Source organism: Doryrhamphus excisus, linkage group LG13 (genome assembly GCF_037039965.1).
Source record: "Doryrhamphus excisus strain RoL-2023G ecotype Guam linkage group LG13, RoL_Dexc_Guam_v1.1, whole genome shotgun sequence".
Classification (NCBI taxonomy): domain Eukaryota; kingdom Metazoa; phylum Chordata; class Actinopteri; order Syngnathiformes; family Syngnathidae; genus Doryrhamphus; species Doryrhamphus excisus.
In genome coordinates this window covers 11,335,831-11,359,384 of record NC_136369.1, presented here as the reverse complement: position 1 = coordinate 11,359,384, position 23,554 = coordinate 11,335,831, and the positions used below count along the sequence as shown (strand labels likewise).

The 23,554-nt window shown below is 40.7% G+C and overlaps 2 protein-coding genes across 7 annotated transcripts; both read right to left on the bottom strand.

Annotated features, from left to right (window-relative positions):
- Positions 1-881: 881 nt before the first annotated feature.
- Positions 882-23,077, bottom strand: nedd4a (NEDD4 E3 ubiquitin protein ligase a). Of its 6 annotated transcripts, none has more exons than XM_058088465.2 (29): positions 22,860-23,077; positions 22,289-22,362; positions 21,766-21,844; positions 21,627-21,665; positions 21,202-21,255; positions 10,333-10,383; positions 9,882-9,943; positions 9,650-9,752; positions 9,341-9,504; positions 9,132-9,243; positions 8,205-8,366; positions 7,952-8,035; positions 7,640-7,759; positions 7,329-7,529; positions 7,063-7,140; positions 6,929-6,983; positions 6,782-6,840; positions 6,640-6,705; positions 6,327-6,556; positions 6,097-6,218; positions 5,895-5,965; positions 5,446-5,541; positions 5,297-5,370; positions 5,154-5,214; positions 5,015-5,074; positions 4,820-4,927; positions 4,573-4,669; positions 4,401-4,473; positions 882-2,905 (listed from the first exon to the last, which is right to left on the bottom strand). In XM_058088465.2, the coding sequence occupies exons 1-29, from the start codon at positions 22,905-22,907 to the stop codon at positions 2,803-2,805; spliced, it is 2,706 nt and encodes a 901-aa protein (XP_057944448.2). In that variant the 5' UTR covers positions 22,908-23,077; the 3' UTR covers positions 882-2,802. The 6 variants fall into 6 exon arrangements, with proteins under 6 accessions (XP_057944448.2, XP_057944449.2, XP_057944450.2 ...); XM_058088466.2 differs by having other exon boundaries at positions 7,640-7,756; XM_058088467.2 differs by having other exon boundaries at positions 8,205-8,324.
- On the bottom strand, positions 13,662-18,021 carry LOC131139157 (uncharacterized). The gene has a single exon (XM_058088472.2). It carries the CDS (start codon positions 16,323-16,325, stop codon positions 15,006-15,008), a length of 1,320 nt encoding a protein of 439 aa, XP_057944455.2. The 5' UTR covers positions 16,326-18,021; the 3' UTR covers positions 13,662-15,005.
- Positions 23,078-23,554: the final 477 nt, after the last annotated feature.

Genomic DNA, 23,554 nt, shown 5'->3' with positions numbered 1-23,554 from the left:
TTATTCTGCAGCCCAGCTGTGATATATTTGCTCATGCATAAAGAATACAAACAAAAACCTGCACAACTCACTTATGGGTTTAAAACAATAACACGACAATAACTGATATGCACTGAAAATGTCACCAGTGCATGATATTCTTAAAAAATACAACATTACTTAACTCATAATTTTCCCGTCGGCAACAACCAGTGCTGCAAAGAATATTAACTATCACAATTTTATTTTCTTGGTAGTCACACAGTATAACAGTGACGACAATGTCATTGCATTACACAAACAAATAGGTATAACTGAGGCCTGCACTGAGCTGCATGCTTACATAACGTGGGAAAGTGACTGCCTCTCCACATTCATGATCAGTAAGTCTGTCCCTAGGGTGTATAATTAATCACCTGGAAATATGACACAGTTTGTGGGTGGAGCTATGGTCGGCCTACACGTGGTCCCTCTCTGAGGGAACAGATCAATGAAGTAAAAGTTATTATCGGGTTATGAATGCTGCCGAGGTTGCAGCAGCAGGGGGGAGGGGGGAATGGGGTGATTGGGGGAGTCCCGGAGACCGCCTGCCAGCAGGGTTGCACCGCCTACCCATCCCCGCTGACCTCAGCAGTGTCCAGAAGGTCGGCCTGAATCGTGTGACCTTGTCTGACCTCAGTGGTAGGGGCAGAGGGTGTTTTGGGGGAAGGAGAGGGGGGGGGGCACAAAAAAGGCTCCCACGATGGAGTGAATCTATGATTGAGTCGAAAATCACAGCAAACTTGTGAGAGTAAGCACCCTGTATTGAGGGATGGCCGGCAGACAGGTAAGCCCAGACATACCACATAGAGAGCAAGAGGTGCACACAGAATAAGGAGGCAAATGTCATGACACAGATGGAATTGTTTTCATGTGTCTTTTATTTGTCAAATATATTTCTATTCAGTTTGCTGTGCTATTAGCAAACGTTTGATATTGAACTACATGCCATTCCACTCTTTAAACCTTTAGAATACAATTTTGCTATAATGCACTTACAGGTGTCATAATTCCATGTTAAAGTAACAAAACGTTATTACTCTTCAGATACGAAGGGTTGATCTATTCATTATGAAACACAATATCAATAAGAGTACATCAAAATAGAGGTGAAAGAAGAGAATGTGCTTAGGTATAAGCAATATCCACATGTAAACATTTTTAACAGGTGCACTTGAAGAATAGGATGGTTTTCTTAAAAGAACAATTTTAAGAAGTGTGCAGGTGACAGATTGGCAAAGACAGTTCAGATAAGACTTGATTTGAACAAAGTGCTTCACTTTATAAAAAAGCCAAAGTTTAAAGCTGTGTTGTCAGTGACGAGAACCAGCCCACAAACAGCCTCCATTGTCAAAAACCTTTAGTAAACATGGCAGGCGGTGTAAACACATTTTGCCATTCAGAAAAGAAAACATGGTTAAAAAGTTGCTTTTGCCAAGATATGACAAACGAGTTTTAATACAGAATGGTATATACAGGATGAGTCAACGCAGGAAAATCGTTTTAAAGTTGTGTGGTGTTATTAGACCCTTGATGAGTACAATGATTTACACGAATGATTCAGTCGGAAAATAGTTGCGTCAGCTAATGTCCAGCAAACGTATTATGTGTCTTATACATGCAAAGATTGCGAATGAACAAGCTAGTGCAGCTCATAAATGCAAAAAAAAAAGGTATTTGCAGCATTGTATGACATGTACAGTCATAAAAGTTTCATCAGTTTAATTGTGTGTATGTAATAACAGAAACATGTATAAAATGATGCATAGCGTTGTTAAAACACCGTCAAACACTCACTACATAGTCACCTCTTTGCATCTGCACACAAAACACAGATATGGACGAGAATTAGATGAGCCTTGAACTGGTCCTGGCATTGGTACATTTCTAAACTCCATAAACTTAGCTTTATTTGCACATAACCGGCACATTGGCTTGGTTTTTAAGGCGCATATATTAATGTCTAATACAGTACACTGGAATGAATCATGTAAAAGCATGTATAAACTTCTTAAAAATCACAAGTTCATTTTTCCTGTTTAGCTGTTTTAAGTTATCCATTTTAGACAGCAGGAAAAGGCTTCACTGCCAGATTACATTTTAACAACATAGCACTAATGTTGATGTTATAAATGTCTTTGTTTGATTACTACTACAAGAGGTGGGCCTTGATTCAGTCACCCGGACCCAAGTTATTTATGTTCTTTAATGTGGCCGTCCACAGTTACCTTTAAAAGTAAAGTCAAAGAACAAAGCCACGAGGCCGTCCATCCTAAAGTCATTTTTGGATTATTGAAGGTTTCATGCAGGGCCATGCCGAGGGCACCCATATAAATAAACCAAATATGAAAATAATTAATTTAAATATACAAGGTATGAAGAAAAAAAATGTTTACAATTTAGATATTATTGGCCAAATATAAGCTTAATATTAATGACTGGGGCAGCTTTGAGACCCTAATATGACTCTGATCTCATGATTAATGTTCGTCACACGGTCATTTAACAAGATATGATTTCCATTAAGAATCAAACGTTGAAAAGAGAATGACATGTAAACTTTAGAACACTAGTAGGGATGAAACACCCGTCCTTCCAGATGCTGTTGTTCCTTCTCTACATGTGCCCAAAGAGACCACCAGAGCGAGGGCTACTGTAAATGTCTGTCCTTCATGTGTCTCACATGCTGGCTGGGTTGGGACCCGCTACTGTGATGTTTCATTTCACACTGTTATCAAGAGATGGCTTGGTTCCACTTTGGTGACGGTATCATCCGTTTATTCACTAATCCACGCCGTCAAAGCCTTGTGCGTTCTCAATGGCGATGTGAAGTTTCTCCTTCAGTTCCTCAAAGGATTCATAAGGTGGAAGGTCCAGGCGATTAAAGCTTCAGAAAAGAAGTGGAAAGAATAAAAGGTTAATGTAATATCTTATCTTTCATATTTTTTAGAACTGCATGCAGTACAAAAAGTGCCCACTAGAGAGAGACAAAAATCTGGTACTATGTAGTACAACTGCCTGGATTTAAACAAAGCAAATTTTAACCAAGCAAGTCATCATCATGTCTCAGGGGTGGCCTTGGCCACGCTCCGGCCACCCCACTGGCCATCTAGATATTCCAGGTATCAACTCATTGCCACCCCTATGGGAGTAATGGTCTCACCTTGGCCATCCCAATGAGAAATATCTAGCAAAACCACTGGTCTCACCTAACGCCAACTTAGAGTACTGTCTCAGTCCTTCAATAAACATGTCAAGGTGATGCCCCATTAAAGAATATACCAAATGTGTCATCAATTACAAGACAAACAGTATTTCCGGTGGTATAAAACACATTGGAAAGCTGCATTGTAGTTACAACAGCAAAATAATACAGAAGGTAGGTCAATATATGCTAAGCTATATGAACAAAACATCAACACCTTAGCTTTGTTAGCGGTGTCAAAGCAAATTAGTGTAATATACTGTGATAATGTATCTCAATAATGCACCCCTCTATTTAAGAAACACTGGTGTAGTCAATAGAAGAAGAAATGGTGGCAATACAAAATACATTAGTTGGCACCAACTCGCAGAGGGAGCTGTTAATGATTCTCATCTAGTTAGAAGTCTAAAGAAGCAGCATTAACAACAAAAGCCATTGTACACACCAAGCCGTAGCTGCCATACTGCCATGGCATTTTTCTCCTGGGAGGAGAATGCCACTCAACACAGGAGCCAATACTGAACTATGAAAAAACTCATGACGAGCTTGTCAACCCATTGGAAATTGCAGGAGATCATTATTCAATATAAGAGTCTGATTCATGGTGTCAATCACTAAACCCATCACACAGCAACTTAACATGCAAAAGGCATACATAATTAATAAACAAACATGTACCAAAACAAGTTTAAAATGCATGCATTTTACTTGAAGACACGCAGTATACAGAGTGGTGGATGACACTGCAATGCTGTCTCTCTCCACCAGAGTGAGCCAGAGGGACGCTGATGTTATTACAGCGCCCCAACGAATGCCTTGCTCAGACGCACTGTATTACTGAAAAACCTTAAAAGAGTGGTTTCTCCTGCCAAAGGAAGAGCTACCGTTTCCTCACTGACTTGCGAGCAGAACAGTATTTAAATAATTAGTAGTTCTGAAGTAAAGGAGATGTTACAAGATTAGAAATTAGCCGTATCGCTTGTATAAGCTGCAGGGTTCAAAGTTTCAGATAAAAGTAGCGACTCATGCACCAAAATTTACGTTTGTGTTAAATTGTATATTCATTTGTCCTGTACTTTTAAAACAATTATGGGCTCCTCAAATGTCCATCTGTTGTCAAAAATCACATGACTACCCAACAGAAACTTACAAAGTCAAATTTAAAAGGCCTGATTACCATGTGTGGGCTCGGGGCAGTTTGTCACGTGTTCCCCACAGCTCAATGGTGAACAGCTGTGGCCCATTAGAACCTGGAAAAATCATAAAATAGCAAACAAACCAACATGTAATTACAGGTGTTTCCAACATATAAGACACCAAACATGTGACTCAGTACTTGTTTATCTCACCATAGAGTTCAGCAAAACCGTTCATTGGGACTCTGGAAGTTCCAGTCACAAACTGTAAGAGTCGAATTCGTTTTTCTGCATCCATCAGCAGTACGGCCTATGACAATACACACAGACAGGGAATGAATAACTTATTATTGTTATAGCATGTTGCCTTATAGTAATTGTATTGCTACTTTGCTGTTGCAAAAAGCAGAAAACAGTATGGCTCATTGTTTGGTAGCTTCAGGCATGGAATGGCTCTTACTTTCCAAAACCAGTGGATAACTACGTGGTTGGAGTTGTATCCATTCTTGTACTTGGTGTTTGCTTTCCAGTCGTTCACGTCCACATCTCCCAGACCACACATGAGCAGCTTTGGAGAGGGGAGGAGGAGCGCATCCGATTTATTATTCATGTTCTTGAAATTGACCCCAGAACCACAGATGGACGGATAACTCACCTCAAGCTCATTCTCGTCAAAGATCTTGATCAGATCTTGAGGGATCAACTCAAAGAATCCCTGAGAATAAAGCAACAAACAAACTGTAACTCCAACTATGAAAACTTGAATGGATGGCATTATGAATAAATGTCATTACATCCTTGAAGGCAGTCATCTGCTTCTGGATTCGGTTTGCAAAGCGCCACTGTATCACGAGGCTGGGGAAAACAGAAATTGCAGAAAATGTACAATTTAACAGTAACAGTTCAAATATATTTGAATATTTCCACAATTTCTTACTCAATGTATTCCTTCTTGTTTTCATTAGTGACCACAATCTCTGCACCGTTGGGTTTCAGCTCATGCTGGTGAGTCTAAAGGTCAAAAATAAAATAATAATAAAAACAGAGTAAGAAGCTAATGAAGCAGATGTATCCTATGGAACTAACCTGTCCAAAGAGCTCCTCGTCAATAGTGAACATCAAATCCAGGTCAGTCGGGTCGTTCTCCAAAATCCACTGCAGTGAATTAAAATATTCACTATCCTGAAAGACAACACAAAAGTTTGCATCATTGTTGACATAATATACAAATGATGAACAAATAGATACAGGAGTAAATAAACATACGTATGTATGTATAATAAATTCATTCATTCATTCATTTTCTACCGCTTTTCCTCACGAGGGTCACGTGGGTGCTGGAGCCTATCCCAGCTGTCTTTGGGCGAGAGGCGGGGTACACCCTGGACTGGTGGCCAGCCAATCACAGGGCACATATAGACAAACAACCATTCACACTCACATTTGTATAATAAATGAATAAATAAATATTACATACACTTGCATAATAAAATTAAACTTTTTTGCATTCCCGGTGGAAATAATAGGACACTTACGACAGACTCCATGTCCTGGAGGGTGATGGGTTTCTGCAGCATCATCTTGTAGAAAGGTCGGATGAAGAAAGCTTGGTGTAAAAGAACAAGGTTTCTTCACTCACTGAATTAATTCATGAACAAATTTTAATCTACAGTACATTGTTGATACCCGAAACACACAAATTACTCAACACAAGTATCCAGTGTGAAGATGACTCACCATCAAGCAGTTTGCCATGAAACACAGCCATGCCCGCCACACGGCCAATGCACTTAAAGTAGGTTAGGTGGTCCTCATTACATAAACCTGAGTTAGGGTTTATCTGCAGCGTATAGTTGTCCCTATAAGACACAACACAATTACTTAAAAGAAGACTATAATGGTTGTCAACTGCTTTGCATGAATAAGATATTCATACACAACTATAGTGGAACATGATTTGGACTCACGTGGCAGAATATTCAAAGAGTCCATAGTAGGGGTTAAACATTTCCTTGGACATGAGGAAGAACCACTCTCGGGCCAAGCCTCCATAGTCCAAACCCTTTTCCCCCTCAAACTCCACCCACAGTCGAGCCTTCAGCAACTCTGCCCGCTTCACGAGGAGGATTTGACGATACGAGTCCTCCAGCACGGCATTTCGCCTCACCTTAAGCTCAAAGCGATTTGGGACATCGACCTACAAAGAAATATAACAAGGATCAAAGTTCACCGAACACACACAATTGACATATGTGTAGTAAAAAACTTGAAAGCACTCACTGGTTTCTTCAGCTTCTTGCGGAAATAGTCATATTTCTGTTTATAATCTCTGGAATAAGGCACTGCCTATAGCCAAGCATATATACAATCAATCAGCTGTGACTTAAAAAGTTGTGGGAATAACACTGCTTCAAATACTTACTGGTCCAGTTATGGCAGAGTTCTGTAATCTAGGATCGTCCCATTGTGTATTCTTGGTGTCTATAAAGTCACACGTGAGACTTTTCAATGAAAATATGAAATGAAAATAGCCGTGAGCTAATGTTGATTTGATAGGTAAAGCACTCACTGTGATCTATGTAGAATATCCTCCCATCCGTGTGGACACGCTCCTCCCAACCAGGCTGGATAGAATGGAAATGTCAGTTTCTGCATGGATGTTAATGGAGAAACACATTTTTTGAAGGATTTTTGGAGATTTACTGGTAATGGGCCAAGATCAGATGGGTCCAGTGAGGGTTTCCTCCTTAATTGAACAGGAATTCTTAGGCGTGGATCTTGCTGATTGGAAGCAAACAAACCGGTTTCACTCAAACAGGAAACACTTACAAAAAAGGCTGAGCTGCAATAGACTATTATTTAATACTATAACATTGTGCATACCAGCTGTAGAATAGAACACTATTCAATTTTATACAGTAAAGGATTTTTCATAAAGTGTACTGTAGATCTTCAAGTGGTCTCCTCACCCAGGTAGTGGTCTTTGTATTGTGGTCAATGAAAAAGGGTCTTCCATTGGGAGCGCTGCGGACCTCCCATCCAGCCGGCATGGAGCCAGCATCAGATGTGGCCTCTGGGCTCGGGGTGTGCTGAGGAGAAACCTCAGGGGATACAGGCGGTAAGGACGGCGTACTAGAACCACTCTGTGACGGTGGCGTCGTATCCGCTCTCTGCCACAAAAATAAGTGGAGGAGAAGATTAAAGAAAAGCCACTACTTCAGTTTGAATGACATGACATCACATGTGTCGTTACTGTATGTGATGTCACTTTGGACTATACCTGCAAGGTGGGTCGTATCCATGAGGTTGTTCGGGTATTGTGGTTAACATAGTAGCGTCTTCCTTTACTGTCCCTCTTTTCCTCCCAACCTGAAGGCAGCGCCGCAGGGCTTGCAAGCTGCTATTGAATGATAAACAAATAACTGAGATCATGACCAAAATCTTTAGTCTTTGACTACCACATTATTTACAGTTGAAGTTCCTGCATAATGTTTTGAGCCAGTGCAAGTTGATTTGTGCAAGTAAAATTGGGCTGGTAGAACTTGAATGAATTGAGTGATTTCGCAATGAGGAGGAAATGAAAAGGAAATACCACAGTATTAACAGGATGCTCCACTCCTCTTGTCGTGTGAAAACTTCTTCTGTGAATGGAATGGCTCGTACTACAAGGATGATCCTGCAGCAGAGAGGAAGGACGCATCAATGACCAGACTTCACCATTAATGTCGACAGACACTCCCATTTGGTCTCCGTTCCTCACATGAGGCTCATGATTCACATTGATTTCATTAGGACTCTCTTTTAGTTTTGGAATCTTACAGGAATGTAACAAAGGGATGACTCACTATTTGAAAGATGTGTTGTTCGCCAGCTGAGGGCCCTGTGATATGCATGTTTCTTAGCTCGTCTTGGAACGCCAACAACTCATCGGACAGCTGGTGTGGTGGTGATGTGTGCTGGTTGCCCTGGTATAAATTGAAGCCATTACCTGGAAAAACCTCCCGCTCCTAGATAATAGCATTCAGACAGATACCAAGTACCCACTGAGTATTGACCAAAAAAACAACACACCACATACCCTGTCATGGTGAAATTCAAGTAATTTCCTTGATTTTTTTGTTTTCAACTTTTATCATATAACAGTTAACTTATTTTTATACTGCGCTTGTCCTCCTTAAACACCGTACCTTGCATGTATAACTAATTTCTACTCCTTATTGGGCATCTGTGTGGCGTTTGCATGTTCTCCCCTTCAGTGTATGGGCTTTCTATGGGTACACCGGCTTCCTCCCACATTCCAAAAACATGTATGTTAGCTAATTGGGTCCTGGTGTGAATAGTTGTTTGTGTATATGTGCCCTGCGGCTTGTTGGCAACCAGTCCCGGGTGTACCCCGCCTCTGAGGACAAGCTTTATAGCAAATTGTGGTATTACTCCACTGGCCACCATCTGCAATATTTTCCCTACATAAAGGTCAATTTTCCTCTAATGTACCTTATCTCTATAAAATGTCATGGTCTTTCATTAATGTGTATGCGTGTTTTAACAGTATATTGCAATTACATCAATCTCCAATTGAAAGGGAAGTTGTGATGTGTCTGTGTATGCTGGAGTCGCATCAGTAGGTATTTGATTGATATTTAGAACTGAGGATATTGAATTTAGTTGTGACAGGAAAAGTGCTAAAAAGGTACTTTAATAAGACGCATCGTCAATACAGTGCAAAAGAAACTAACAAAATATGTCCAAGAAGAAAACAAAGGCAAAATTACCTCGTCTTGTGCATTGGCCTCATCGGGGTCTGAGATCTGTCTGCGTGTCAGATAATTCTGCTGCCTCTGCCTCGTGCTGTTTTGTCGTATTTGAGTGTCCATGTTCACGTCCCTGTTTAGAGGATACACAAATACACTCTGACCATCAGGACACGGCATGTGTCAATTAATAGAAACATGCTTGGGGGAAAGAAACGTCTGGTCTTAACTGTAAAGTTGGTCGCCGCCACTGTGTGGTTCTGCTTTCATGGTGGACATAGTAGGTTCTTCCCAAGTTGTCCTGACGTTCCTCCCAGCCGGGTGGCAGAGGAGGCGACGGGTGGCAGTGCATGGGACCTGACATGTCCTGGGGTTCTAGCAATTCCCATCCAGGCTGTACAAAATATTAAAAAGTTAAATAATATTAAAATGGAAAAAACAACTTGGCTGTAGTTTATATGATTTCTATGGCTTTAGTTTAGTTGAAAAACAAAACATTTTAACAATGCAAGGTGAATGTATTTCTTAACTGGACTTACATCTGCATCATCAGTTGGATCTGTTGTTTCTTCATTGGAACCTGGGTTTTTTGGCATATAAGTCATTTTGAGCCGGAGTTGGCCCCGAACTCTGGACTTGTGGCTGCACAAAAACATTATAAATATTGTCCGTTACTTTATTTACAGGGGGGTAAAAGGTGGCAAATAATGTATTTCAGTGGAATGCAAACCAAAAGATTAAAAGATTAAATGATCATGAAATCACGCCAACCTTCTGGGGTGAAGCAGAAAATCCTTGAATGAGTATGGCCTTTGTGTATTAGGATTTTCTGTCTGAAAAAAAAAATAAATCAAACAACAAAAAAAGTTTAACATTCTTATACTTCAAGCTCGTGTTAGGGTATAGCGTCCAACGCATTGGACCACAATTGGGTATATTTAAAAATACCAAAACATGCAATGAAGGTCACGTGTTCATGTGAGGCCTCATTTGCTAGCATATTTGTTTACTATAAAACACAAGCAGCAATGAGACATAAACATGTTGGACTGTGTTTCCATAACTGGTGATAATGATGTGGAACAGACCACGGCTAAGGGTATTTACATTTTAGAGACATGGGTGAAGCTGAGGTATGTGCTTGCACAGTTAACCAAACCACATTCAGTGCACATATACAATAAACTGTACAAAGAACAAAGAGTGTGCAGCAAGAACTTACTGGTATCTGATTGAGGGGAACATCCACCTGTCCCAGGAAGTCATCACGTGTCTGATAAGAAGAAAGGACACACACAGACCACAGTTACTATCATGACATGATGGTATTGACATGACAGCACCCAAACCCCCCCCCCCCCCCACAGACATCACCTAACTGTGAGCAGACACTAAGTCTAAGTTTCTTTTAGACGTACTCTATGGCTGTTTGCAGGTTGATTACTTGAAGTTAGACATGGAGATGCAACTTTCCTATTTATTATTCTGATTAGGGATAAACCAACTCAGCGGTAAGATGCTAATATCTATAACAAAAGTGATCTGTTCACTTGTAACGGCTAATGTGAACTACTGCAGTAAAGTTAGAAACATATTCACAGATTCAAACTTCCGGGGTCATAAACTCCCAAACGAAGAGTTGTTATATAACAAACAATACCTCATTCTAACAGTGCCAACACAGACAATGTGCTAAACTCTCGGATTGTTACTTCCTGCAGAAGAAGATATGTAGCGCAACAATGTCAACTTCAAATAAATGCAATTTTGTTTGTTGTCATTCATTTCCATTGTTTTCCACAGGTTTGCATTGGCCTACAACCAAGCCAGAAATGCAATACTCAGACAGGGCAGTGGCAAGAATAATATCACTGTTGTCAACCTGTCCTCCATTCATACAAAACCTTATGTCCTGATAAGGAAACAGATCGTCTCCTCCCTCTTATGCCTTCAAGACAACGTTTATTTTACTTTCAATAAGCAGTATTTGTCAAACACTGACAACCTCTGCAGTCACAACTGTGCCTCCAATGAATGGACAGCAATGAATGTTGCACTGTGTAATTATACCATATACAGTATCAGGGGACCCAAACTTGCGGCCCGTGGGGCCATACTTTGTGGCTCCCTACTTGACATCAAAGTTCAGTTTTAGTCCAACCTTTACATACATTGTGGTGCATTTGAGTCTCACAAGAGAAGGTCAGACGCACATTGGCTTGCTTAAGGAAAAAGGTTTTTTAATTTCAATTGTCAACACTGAACCCGCAATGATCTTGTGACACAGCAACTTTTTACCAAGTGCTGCAAAAGTATGCTTGGAGCCAACAATCGCTAATGGCGGATGAAAAAGTAATGCATATCTCCAAGAAAGAAAATGGGCAAACTCTGGGAGTGGACACTACCGATGTTGTGACATGATGGCAAAGATAACAATTCAATGTCAGAAAAGTCCACCGATTTGAAAAGGTGAGTCGCAAAGAGCTCTAAAAACATGCTGAGGCATCTCACAAGCAAAGTAAGTGATATTCAGCTCTACTTGGCCACTTCAAACTACTTGTGACAGGTGGAGCGCAGAGCTTGTGAAACCTTAACTCCTGACATGCGAGCCAGCTAATGTTTTTGGAGCGGCAGTGCTACAAAGTGTCAAAAATGGAGTCGTCCCAATCAGGTGATTAGAAATGCTTTCACAAAATAAAAAATAAATATCACTGTCATGACAAACAAGCAATCAGCACAGTAAATCAATAACATATATATATATATATATTTTATATTTCTCATATGCTGTCTTCTCTTAAACAACACTATCCATCCTGATGGAATCTGGGGGGAGTTCCAACTTGAACTCGGAAATGCAGACCCCCCCCCCCCCTCCAAACACACAAAACATGGTGGCAGGTGCACTGTAATACTCTTGCCTGTCACATTCTGCAACTCCATAATGGCATGTAGGTCAGGTTGTGACTAGCAGATGCTGTGTTGTGTTATTGGTGATCTCTGGACATTTATGGCAATGAATGAGGTGTGTGTGTGTGTGTGTGTGCGTGCGTGTGTGTTTACAATCAGATTATGTTGACCCAAATAAAGAACAGAGGAATCATATCTGTTTTTATGCAACTTGTTTAACATACTGACCACCCGGTTGTTGATTAACCCATGACATCAGCCCTAAGCTGATAAAAGTTGACCTATGTGTTAAGTTACCCCACTCATCTTTAACAACCTGTTAAACTGGTTGTGAAACAAATGAGGTAACATTTTCCGTATATGCTGTTGTTCTACTTCTTTAGAGACATCTGCTGAGTAGAGCGCAGACCTTCTGCAAAGCCAAATTCTCAATATATCCTTTTTTTGTCACACAAAATGCAGTTTTTAAATGAAACTTTTTATTATTAAGGAGGGAGAAAATCCAAACCTACGTGGCCCTATGTGAAAACGTGATTGCCCCCTAAACCTAGTATGTGGTTGGGCCACCCTCAGCAGCATCAACTGCAGCCAAGCGTTTGTGTAAACTTGCAATGAGCCTCTTACAGAGCTGTGAAGGAATTGTGGTCCACTCATCTTTGCAGAATTGTTGTAATTCAGCCACATTGGAGGGTTTTTCCAGCATGAACCACCTTCTGAAGGTCATGCCACATTAGGATTCCGGTCAGAACTTTGTCTAGGCCACTCCAAAGTCTTCATTTTGTTTTTCTTCAGTCCATTCAAACATGGACTTGCTGGTGTGTTATGGATCATTGACCTGCTGCAGAACTCATGTTCGTTTCAACTTCACAAACACATGGCCAGACATTCCCCTTCCGGATGTTTTTGGTAGAAAGCAGAATTCATGGTTCAATTTATCACAGCAAGTCTTCCTGGTCCTGAAGCAGCAAAACTTAATGTTCTTTTTGTTCAGCAGTTGTTTTAGTCTTGGAACTCTTGCTTTTGCCCAGTGTCCTTTTTATGGCGGAGTCATGAACACTGACTTTAACTCAGGCAAGTGAGGCCTACAGTTCTTTGGATGTTTTTGTCGGGTCTTTTGTGACCTCTTGGATGAGTTGTTGCTGCGCTCCTGGGTTAATTTTGGTTGGCCGGCCACTTCTGGGAAGGTTCAAAACTGTTGCATGTTTTAGCCATTTGTGGATAATGGCTCTCACTGTGTTTTGCTGGACTCACAGAACAATGGCTCGATCATCTTTTTTCCAGCTCAATAGATCTCAATTAATCTTAGTTACAGTACGTTTTAACAGGTGCTGCAAGATGGCCACACAGTCAGGAGATTAGGAAGACCTGGGTTCGAATATCCGCTTCGTCATCTCTGTCTGGAGTTTGCATGTTCTCCCGTGCTTTTCTCCGGGTACTCCGGTTTTCTCCCACATTCGAAAAACATTCATGTTAGGTTAATTGGCAACTCCAAATTATCCATAGGCATGAATGTGAGTGTGAATGGTTGTTTGTCTATATGTGCCCTGTGATTGGCTGGCCAATCCAGGGTGTACCCCACCTCTCGCCCAAAGTCAGCTGGGATAGGCTCCAGCATACCCCCTGTGGCTCTAGTGAGGAGAAGTGGCATAGAAAATGGATGCCACTTGCATGGTTTGGATGTTTTTCTCATTGACTAGTATTTAAATCTGATTTATGCGTGACAAACATGCAAAAAAATAAAATAAATCTTGTCCACGTAATTCACGCAGCTTCGCTGAACATAAAAATGTATGGACACAACACTGAAGAGACAACCCAGAGGCAAGAAATAAGGAATACATGTAACCCTAACCAGAAATGTACTTTCAAAATTAAACATAAAATGTTAGTGAAAAGCAATTGCTCATGATGCAATCTACAAAACATAAAATATGGATTCAAAGAAGTAAATTTAGCACTGATTAAATATTGCAGACTCTTACTTGACAAGCTGCTAAATGCATTGGGGGAATGGGAGGCAACTGATACTTCACAAACACAGGCTAGCAGGGGAACCAACAGAGAAGGGAGCACACCATGCCATTACTGAGAAAGGCTGACGCTCCCACCCTGCCGACGTTGACACCCAGCAAAACCAGCCCACCCCACTTCCAGACATGTTTGGCATGACTGTGCGCCACTCTCGTATCACGCAGACTATCTGGAGTCAGGGGGAACATTTCAGAAGCAGTTTATTTATATCAGCAAGGGGCAGTGCTTTTCTCACCACTAATTTTAGAACGGGTTAATACTTAAGGTGATTACTCATAGTGCAAAGAGAATAATGGCATATTGTAAGCATTCAAAAAATTGTACTCATGGTCACATACTTGAAAATGGAAAAGCTCGCAACGTGAGGGCATTTCGGATTCACTGTGGTTCTATTCACCAATGGTTTTACTGTAATGTAACAGAATACCGATGAGTTTGTCCACATCGGGCTTGTTAATTGCATGTCCTAACTGCAGCAATCTTCTCAGTTACTGAGTATCCATCTTGCCTGTTGTTAGCTGAATTCCTTCCCGTCATTACAAAGAGTTTTATGACCAGTAGAGTGGAGCAGAGCAGAAATATAACCATATTAAATGCAGAAAACCATGTAGCAGTTATCATCACTCGTGTCGAATTATAAAAAAATTGCATTTTGGATAAATAATGACTTCAATTCATCCTGAGACGAGCACAATATTTTGCAGATGCGTAGATTGCTTCGCAAGACTCAACACTTAAACGTCTCACTCATTCAAAACCATTGTTATGTCGCTTTAGGACCTGTGGAATCTTCTTCCACCAGTTTAACAACTTTTTAATGAAATGGAAACTGCAGTTGTTATCTGCCACAATCTGTAAAAATGGTGCATGCAGTAAGAGCTGCTTGCCATTTCAGTAAGAATGAAATATGTGCGTTTGGAGCTGGGGGGGGGGCTAAGGTAGTGTGAGTCAACTTCAAACATAGAAAACACTCACCTTAGCACTATGAGCCAAGTTCTTTGTGGTATTGTCCCCTTTGCAGGTCGTCTTTGCATTATTACCCAAGCTAGGCAACTGAGCTGGACAGCACGGAGACAGATGAATGTGCACGTGTGGAGAGCAGGGACTACCGAGATTTGCGTTTGAAACATGACATGAAATCCCAGTGTTTGCGTAGGGGACCTCCAGGGAAAAGCTCCGTTGTATGGCGCGATGACTGTGATTTTCCTCTGACCTTTCCTGACCTTTTTCTAATGCGCAAAACTTTTTCTCTGGTGATTTCACAGAGGAGAACAAACAAGCTGAGGTACTGCGATACAGTTTTTTCTTAGGGTCCCGTTCCGCTCCGGGATCTGAAACCGAGTAGGGAGCCTCGGGATATTTTGCATTGACTGTACACAATGATGCCGCTTTAACCGGTCTCTGGCGGGCAAAGTGTAGCAGAACGCTCCTTGAGCGATGATAATGTTTATCTTGAGATGATGACTGTCCCGTCATCACATCACTCCCGTCCACCATGTTGTTTTTAAGTTCGTCTTGTAGAGGAATACTAAAATGTACCATATGTTTAGTGTCCCGACAGTCGGTCGAATGGTTTTCTTTGGGACAACGCTGGCCACTTACAAGGGTGGCAAACTCTTTCCAAGTGCTGTCCTCCTCATCCCTAGAGGAATCGGTGGCAGGTGTTTGAAGAGGAGCTCTTGTTGCTGGTAGAGCAGGAAAAGCGACCGGGCTTACCGGAGAAGCAGGTGGTGTGCTGCAGGGGCTCTTTGGGAATATAACCAAGGAGGAACAGCGTCTCAAGGGGACCTTGGACTTGCAGCAGGGAACATTCTTCTCTTGGGTGGTCCTGTGTTTCTCTGGAGTCTCTGGTTCAAAGATACTGTTGCTACTACAGTACCCGGCATCGCTGGCCATACTGCTGCTACAGGAACCCCCGTCCGAGCCTGTAACCGCTCCTCCTTCATTGCTCCCAGGGTCTCCATCCGCTGTAGTGCCATCCAGGCCTCCGCTGAGATTGCCGCAAGGCTGTAGCGCGATCTGCAGAACGCTCTTCTTACTACATCCTCCGGGGTTAATCTTGGGTATGAAAATCGAAGAATATCTCTGTAAATTTCCATAGTCTGGTGACAGCGAAGTCACCTTGAAGTGTAGAGAACTGTGCGCCAGGCTCTCTGTGGGGCTACCAGCTGACAAAATGACTCCACTCTCCTCACCATGTCTGCTGAGGCTCTCTGACAGAGGGTCGGTGTTGCTTCTCCTTGATGCGAAATCCAAACGAAGCCGGTGTGCCATCCGTTTAACTCTCTAATCCCTGCAGCGCTCGGGAGTGCCGCATGATAAATGTTGGTGGTCGGAAAAAAAGCAAAGCAAAGCAACTGCTCCGTGCTTTGCGATCACAATCATTAGTGGCTGCACATAGCCAAAATAGCTCTGGTGACATCCTACATTCCACTCCGGGCTGATCTCAGCTTTTAGTCGGAGGAGGTCAGTGGTTTTGTTTGGAGAGATGACCCAAACACATGACCTTTGAAACTAGAGGAATCCCAGAGGTTAAAAACCTATATGGAGGCTGAAAGTATTCTAAAACTTAAACGGATAGTCTGCTGATCGGACTTAGAATCTTCACCCATCAGATAGGCAAGTTTACTCCGAATCCCAGGGTGTGTGTAGTGTCTCAAAGCTCCTGTCCTCACCAGCTGAACACTCTGAAACTAAAAACAACATGGTACCCCTTTATGTCGCATTGCAAACTGAAGTGCTGGTAAACTGTTACATCTGCTTCTGGCCTCTCAAGACTCCACTTCCTGCTGCGGCTGGGCTTCTAATCTTTCTGCAGCTCTGTGCCCCTGCAAATATTTTTACCCACTCCTATTGGATTACAGGAAATCAAGGGGAATGAATCAAAAATAATTCTGTATCGAAATTAGAACTGGGTTAACAAAATCATGTGGTGTCATATATAATAATAATAATAATGACATGGTTCTTTGCTTATGTAACAGAAATAAAGTTGTACATCTGTAATATTATCTGCCCAACAACAAAAAATACAACATGAGAGCAAGGGCGACCTTATTTGACTGTGACATGACAGCTGTTATATGACACCTCATGTAACTGTCGGTGCTGGTCCGATTTCCTTTCACTGCTCTTGACGGCACTGTTTATTATAGGCAGGCTATTGTGAAGTAGACCTATTTAAACGCAGTAAACCTCGTGACTGCCTATTAATTGACGTGCATGAACTAAAGAATGGATGACACATGTGTACTGTATTTCTGTCCAGTCATGTGATAGGACAATGAACATCTCCACCTCCTCGGTAATACTACAATGAACACGACTATCTTAAGACCTTTGTAACGGTGACTTGGCCTGTTCTGCAGCAGGAAAAGCCAGAAGGATGACTTAATAGTGATCTTGTTAAACGATCATGAAAGACCTATAGATTATTATTTGATCTTTTTAAACTAATTTTGTTAGTGAATGTATAGGCTCCAGCTCACCCACAAACAGACTTAACTGTAGAAAATGAATGAATGAAATACTAAACACCTCCTGAAAACTGAACTGTCCTCCAGATGAAGGTTAAGTCGTTCATCGCGTGGGCAGCATGAATGGTAATATTACATTTCAGTGTCAAACGGCCACTAGCTTCCAAGATATGCTGTCATGAAACATATACATAGGAGAAAGGTTAAGCTGTTGGTAAAAAAAAAATATGTTTTTCCTATCCACTTCCCTTCACCAATCAACAGACAGCACTGTTATTAGCTCCGCCTATCTACTACACTGCTGTTGACAATGGAAATATACTCAAGTTAACTGAAGTACACCCAGCATAATTCAGATATTATTCATTATTTGTAAGGTGTTGATTTGGCAAAGAAGGAAATCATGAAATCATGATTTTGTCGATGTATCCTTGGCCAAGATACTGAACCCCCAGTTGCTCCTGACATCGTGTCATCATTAGGCAATTGTGCTAAAAGTGCTTTGAGTATCTTGCAGGTGGAAAAGCACTATACAAGTGAAATACCATTTTACCATCTTACTGATCATATAAAACACTTCTACTCTGTTGATATTTGGTTATTGCAACTGCATTGTAAAGGGCATCAACAGTACTGGGGTGGGGGTGGGGGGGGCATGACATGCAGCGTCTTTGGACAACTGAAATTTACAATCAGGCTTTTAGTTTAATTGCCAATAGATAATTACTAACAATTTACAAAAGGTCACGTTTCATGTATACAGCTGTTTCCTGCTTCCTGTTTCTCAGAGTACACACTATATTACCTGAGCTAGTTAGTCCAACAGTACTATGTGACTAGTACAACAATACTAAATGTTGTACTATTTGACACAAACCTAAATTTAATTTGATGCCCATACAGTTAATACGGACAAATGGGAAAATGAATTGTTCGATATTTTTTTGTTCAAATAACACAATTAACGAAATAAAATATTAAAAACTATATATTTTTCCTATAGAAAACTGTCCTATATAAAACAGTATCAATTCAGAGCGGGGGTTATGAAAGTAGAGGCCAGCTATTTGTGTTTTAAGTGACTGGCAACATTTAAATTGTACTTTATTTACAAAGCAAATCCCCACTCAGTGTGCCCATTTGTCATAGCATACAGACATTATGTTTGAATAGAACACTTGTAAAAATACTGAGAGATCAAGCAAATATTCTTGGGTGAACTACTCAACATCAGCTTAAAAATTAAGTTATCATGAAACCCATGAACACGACAGCTCGCCTGTGGGTCAAAAAACGAGCTTGCTAGCCAGACAGGCAATAAGAGCCAAGCAAAATGTGTAAACAAAAGATGCCATAAAGTCCAATGAGAATGAAACCGCATAGATAAGGTCAGCATGTGACAAGGTGTCGTCAATTGACTCCACAAAGTTTTCCATTCTCACCATAATAAGGAACAAAGTGAATGTTAACACAAGACAGGTTTCGTACTTTATCTGGTCACACTTGTGCAAGTGCCAACGGTGCATGTCTATCAAAATAAAGCACAGTGAAATATTGGTATTATATTTTAAATTGTTTACAGATTCATCACGGTTTTCAAATTAATTAATCATGACTGATTACCATGTCGGACTATGTCTGGAATATGGCCATTTTTACTGTATCTTAGATAAATGACAGGGCAGGATTAGTGTACATACTGTACATTCGTATGAATATTAACAGCACCAAATTAAAAGAACATTCAAATCAAGTTAAGAGATACCACAAAAAAAAAAATCTATCTACCTAATACAGGTTTCTTTACTAGCAGCATATTTGGATCCAATTTTAACCGTGTTATTATGAGCAATGGGGAGCTGCATTCAAAGACAGTACGTCATTTACTGTAAGAATATCCACGTTTTTTTTTAGACCACACATACACGCATAGTAAAGACGTTGTAGTGATGATTGGAGTGTCCACAAATGCATCTTGTGGTCTACCTTCTTCCTCCAATGAGGAAATTGACTTTTTTTTGGAGTTGGGCACACTGTACATACAGTATATGAAGTTGGAATTCCACTGCCGTTGATGTGTTCAGGTCAGAATAAAGTTATAAAAGATAACCGTGGAGCCATGGATTGCCATGATGCATATAACTATTTTATTACATCGTCAACACGCTATTTTTGACATCCCAAATTACTATTAAATATTTAATTACCTTCTATGTCTTCACAAACAGCTGCAAAACACAACCCTGTGCATGTGCATAGCAAAACTATTCAAAAACAGTAAACAACCTTCACAAAACATCACTATGATCTGAATTCAACAGACCACGAGACAAAAGAATGCTTCTCATTTATCTCCATTCGTTGAGGTAACGTGTGTCAGGATGTTTTTCAAACAGCCAGATTTGCCCATATTTACACAACTGACTAATAAGGTATCACAGTTGCCAAACAATATACTGTACATGGTGGCAAAATAAGGGCTGCTTGATCTTCAACAGGCAGTCAAACCAAACCTAACCTAACCTTGCAAGGGGTCATGTCTCCAAAGAAAACATATTCCTCACACATTCATATGCAAGAAGCAAAAATGGTGGTTTATGGCTGAGGGCAACTAGAGATTGATGTTGTTGTAATATGATCCTGCCTGTAAAATCTTTGGAACGTGTCCAATCTGCTCAATGCTTTATAGCAGGCAACACAGTAAGTATCCACTGAGACATATACTACTCTTCTATTGCATAGGGGCTATTAAAATTGATTTCCATTTTCTTAAACTGTTTGCAGTTTATATATCGATATCAGCCTCTGGGTCATATCTTCCAATGGAGAGCCTGCCCACAACATTTTAGCACAATACAGATGATGTGATGATGAACGTAAACAACACAGTATTGAATTTATATAAAGTGGCCGTTTAAGATCATGGTGCATTTATGGCTGTCAAAAATAATGTGTTAACGGCAGCGAGTCATTTATTTAATTAATTCAGTTAACATTTTTGGCCATGTTCTCCCCGTGCATGCATGGGTTTTCTCCGGGTACTCCGGTTTCCTCCCACATTCCAAAAACAAGCTAGGTTAATTGGGGACTCCAAATTGTCCATAGGTATGAATGTGAGTGTGAATGGTTGTTTGTCTATATGTGCCCTGTGATTGGCTGGCGCCCAAAGAGAGCTGAGATAGGCTCCAGCAGAATCACACAAAGTCTAACGCTCTTTTAGAACTTCAGTCTGACCTGAGCACAACAACAGTCCAATTCCAACACTATATGTGTATCTCACAAACTCTTGCGATGTTGGAACAAAACCTCCTCACTCTCATCACACTACCACAAGGGGCATTCATGGTCACACTCAACTCCGAACATCACACCATCTTTATTATATGTCTATGTGATTGAAATGTTGTGAGTTAGGCAAATAGATTTTCTGACATGTGTCGTATCTTTTTAGCTTGGTATATTTCAGACATGGTTGGTGATTAATCATGATTAATTAATATGAAAACGGCATTGATTTCATTCCAATTTTTAATCATTTGACAGCCCTTGTTAATAATTGCACATCTTTCCAGCTAATTCATCACTATGACACAAGCAAAATGTACGCAGACGTGTTCAAAGCAGCAAACATATTGTAACATTCCATGTAGCCCTCAAGAATGTCAATCACTTACCAGGCGGTTCTCATCAAACACCTCCAGCAGGAGGCGGTGCTTGCTGGGATGCACCTAAAATATAAAAAAAGACCTTAAACCCATGATTTACAGTGTGCAACTATGATACATTCAGCTCAGCCAGTGGTTCTCAATTATTTTCTCTCATGTCATGACAACACCCCCCAATTTAAAATACTATTGAGAAACTGGTAATATCTAGGTATTTATCTCTATTGTACAGACTGAACTTGAAACTGAAAGCAAAATGTACGACTAATTCATACATGTTGGCAGGTCTGCAATAATGTTGAAAATCCTGCCGGCCTCTCAGACCCCACCTGACAGCTTTCACCGTGCCCCCACCCTGGGAGGGGACCTCTAAGCCAAAAAGCCAAAAGATTAAACCCAAGTCTTCCATGTTTAACATGCACTTTTCCACTTACTCTTAAATAAAATTCTTCATTCCATTTTGGATCCAATGACTTAGGAGATGTGAGGGAAGAGAGAAAAATAAAACACACATGAGCACATAGATTAAAAAAACAAACAAGTAGAATTGTATACATGTGTGTCTTATAGCACCTTTTTAATTGTTTTAGTCTGGACACTTGCTATATCTCCACTGATGGGATCATAGAGGGACAGTCTTGTATATGGATCGCTGCAAAAACAGAGAAATATAATGTTTGGCTACTTTTCGGGCAACTTGACACATTAAAAAGACAGTTGGTGACATCACATTACCCTCTCATGTTGCCAGATAGTCTTGAACCAATGTATTAGTAATGTCTTAGCAGGTTGGTGCTACAGTGTACAATAGTTGTACAAAGTTCAGCAGTGTAAGTCAAAGGTTTTTTTGTAGAGTGAAAAAATACTGATCAATGAAATATAATAGTTTGTTCTAGTGACTCTAAATGAAATTGTCCATATGTGTGAATGCTTGTCTATATCACTATAGAAAGTGGATGGCTGGGTACTTTCAGGAGATAAAATGTGACATACAATTTAACCCCAATTTCTCTCAAAGAAGTTGTTACAAAATGTGTGCCTTAATGGGGTTATTTTATGTACCTCGTAATGACAACAAATTCACCATGGGCATTACCTTGCTCCAAGTATATCCTTTTTGGCCAACCCGATCCCAGCAATAACTTTCACTTTAAGGATCCTGCATTCACTCTAAAAAGATACAAGAGAAAAATAATATGAACTTGTGAACGTGAACTTTTCATTCCATCTAAATATTACGCCAAATGCGGTGAGTCATTTTTGTCATGTGCCATCTTAGTATTAGTAAGTTTATTGTGACGTAACATCATACGCTTTTCCCTATCGAAGTGTGTGTACGTGCTTGCGTGTGTGCGATTGAGCGCGCGCGACCAAAAACAGGAAGTAGCTTGGAAGAAGCTCTGACAAGGCGTTAAAGGGGAGCCCGCTGGCTTCCTGCCTCAAAAAAACAAGAGTCTTTCAAGTTCAAAGATTGTCTTTTGTTGACTTTAGTTGACAGTTTCAACAAAAAGTTGAGTCAACTTCTAAAGTCAATATTAAGTAGTCAAGACACAATGTTCGAAACTGAACACGAGTTATTGACAACTCGCTAATTCTTAACTCTAGCAGTGAGTTGCTAGCAAGCTAGCTGGAGACCATGTCACGCGAACATCTCAGTTGATATTTACCTCATCTTCTGTCGAAAGTCCTCGAATCTGTGAAGGAATTGTGGCCATAATATCCAAACCTTTCACCTCCCGAAGAAAACTGGTACACGACAATTGTTGTGCTAACAGTACACTCCCGCGGTTTGTAATTGGAACTGGCGCTGGCGTTTTTGATTTCTTCCGTATGTTTACGCTGGCAGAGCCTGACACGGTGAACGCCAGTAAACTGCGACACGGCGGCGGTCACTCCCCTCTATTCATCCTCCCTACTCTTCCCCCGCCTCCTGCTCTATGGCCTCCTCCTCCTTTTTTTACAATGGAGAAATGCACAGAAGTCTTCCATCCATGCATCCGTTTTTCTATAACGTGATTTCTCATGAGGGCCTGGTGTGAGCTGGAGCCTATACCAGTTGATTTTGGAGAGAAAGGATGCACCCATGGACTCAATCAATGACACACACACTGTCTAAAGGCATTAACCTGTGAGACTTACATGCAAACCACAAGGAAGTGACATGGGTGAAGTACATGGTTGGTAAAAAAAAAAATCACTTTTTAATTAATAGAATGTTTCCAAATGGTTTTCAGATACTTCTTAGTCCCATTTATTTATTTTTTCATTAACTGAAAAGCATTTTGGTGTATTTCTGTGTGGAGTTTGCATGTTCTGCCCATGGGTTTTCTCCGGGTACTCCGGTTTCCTCCCACATTCCAAA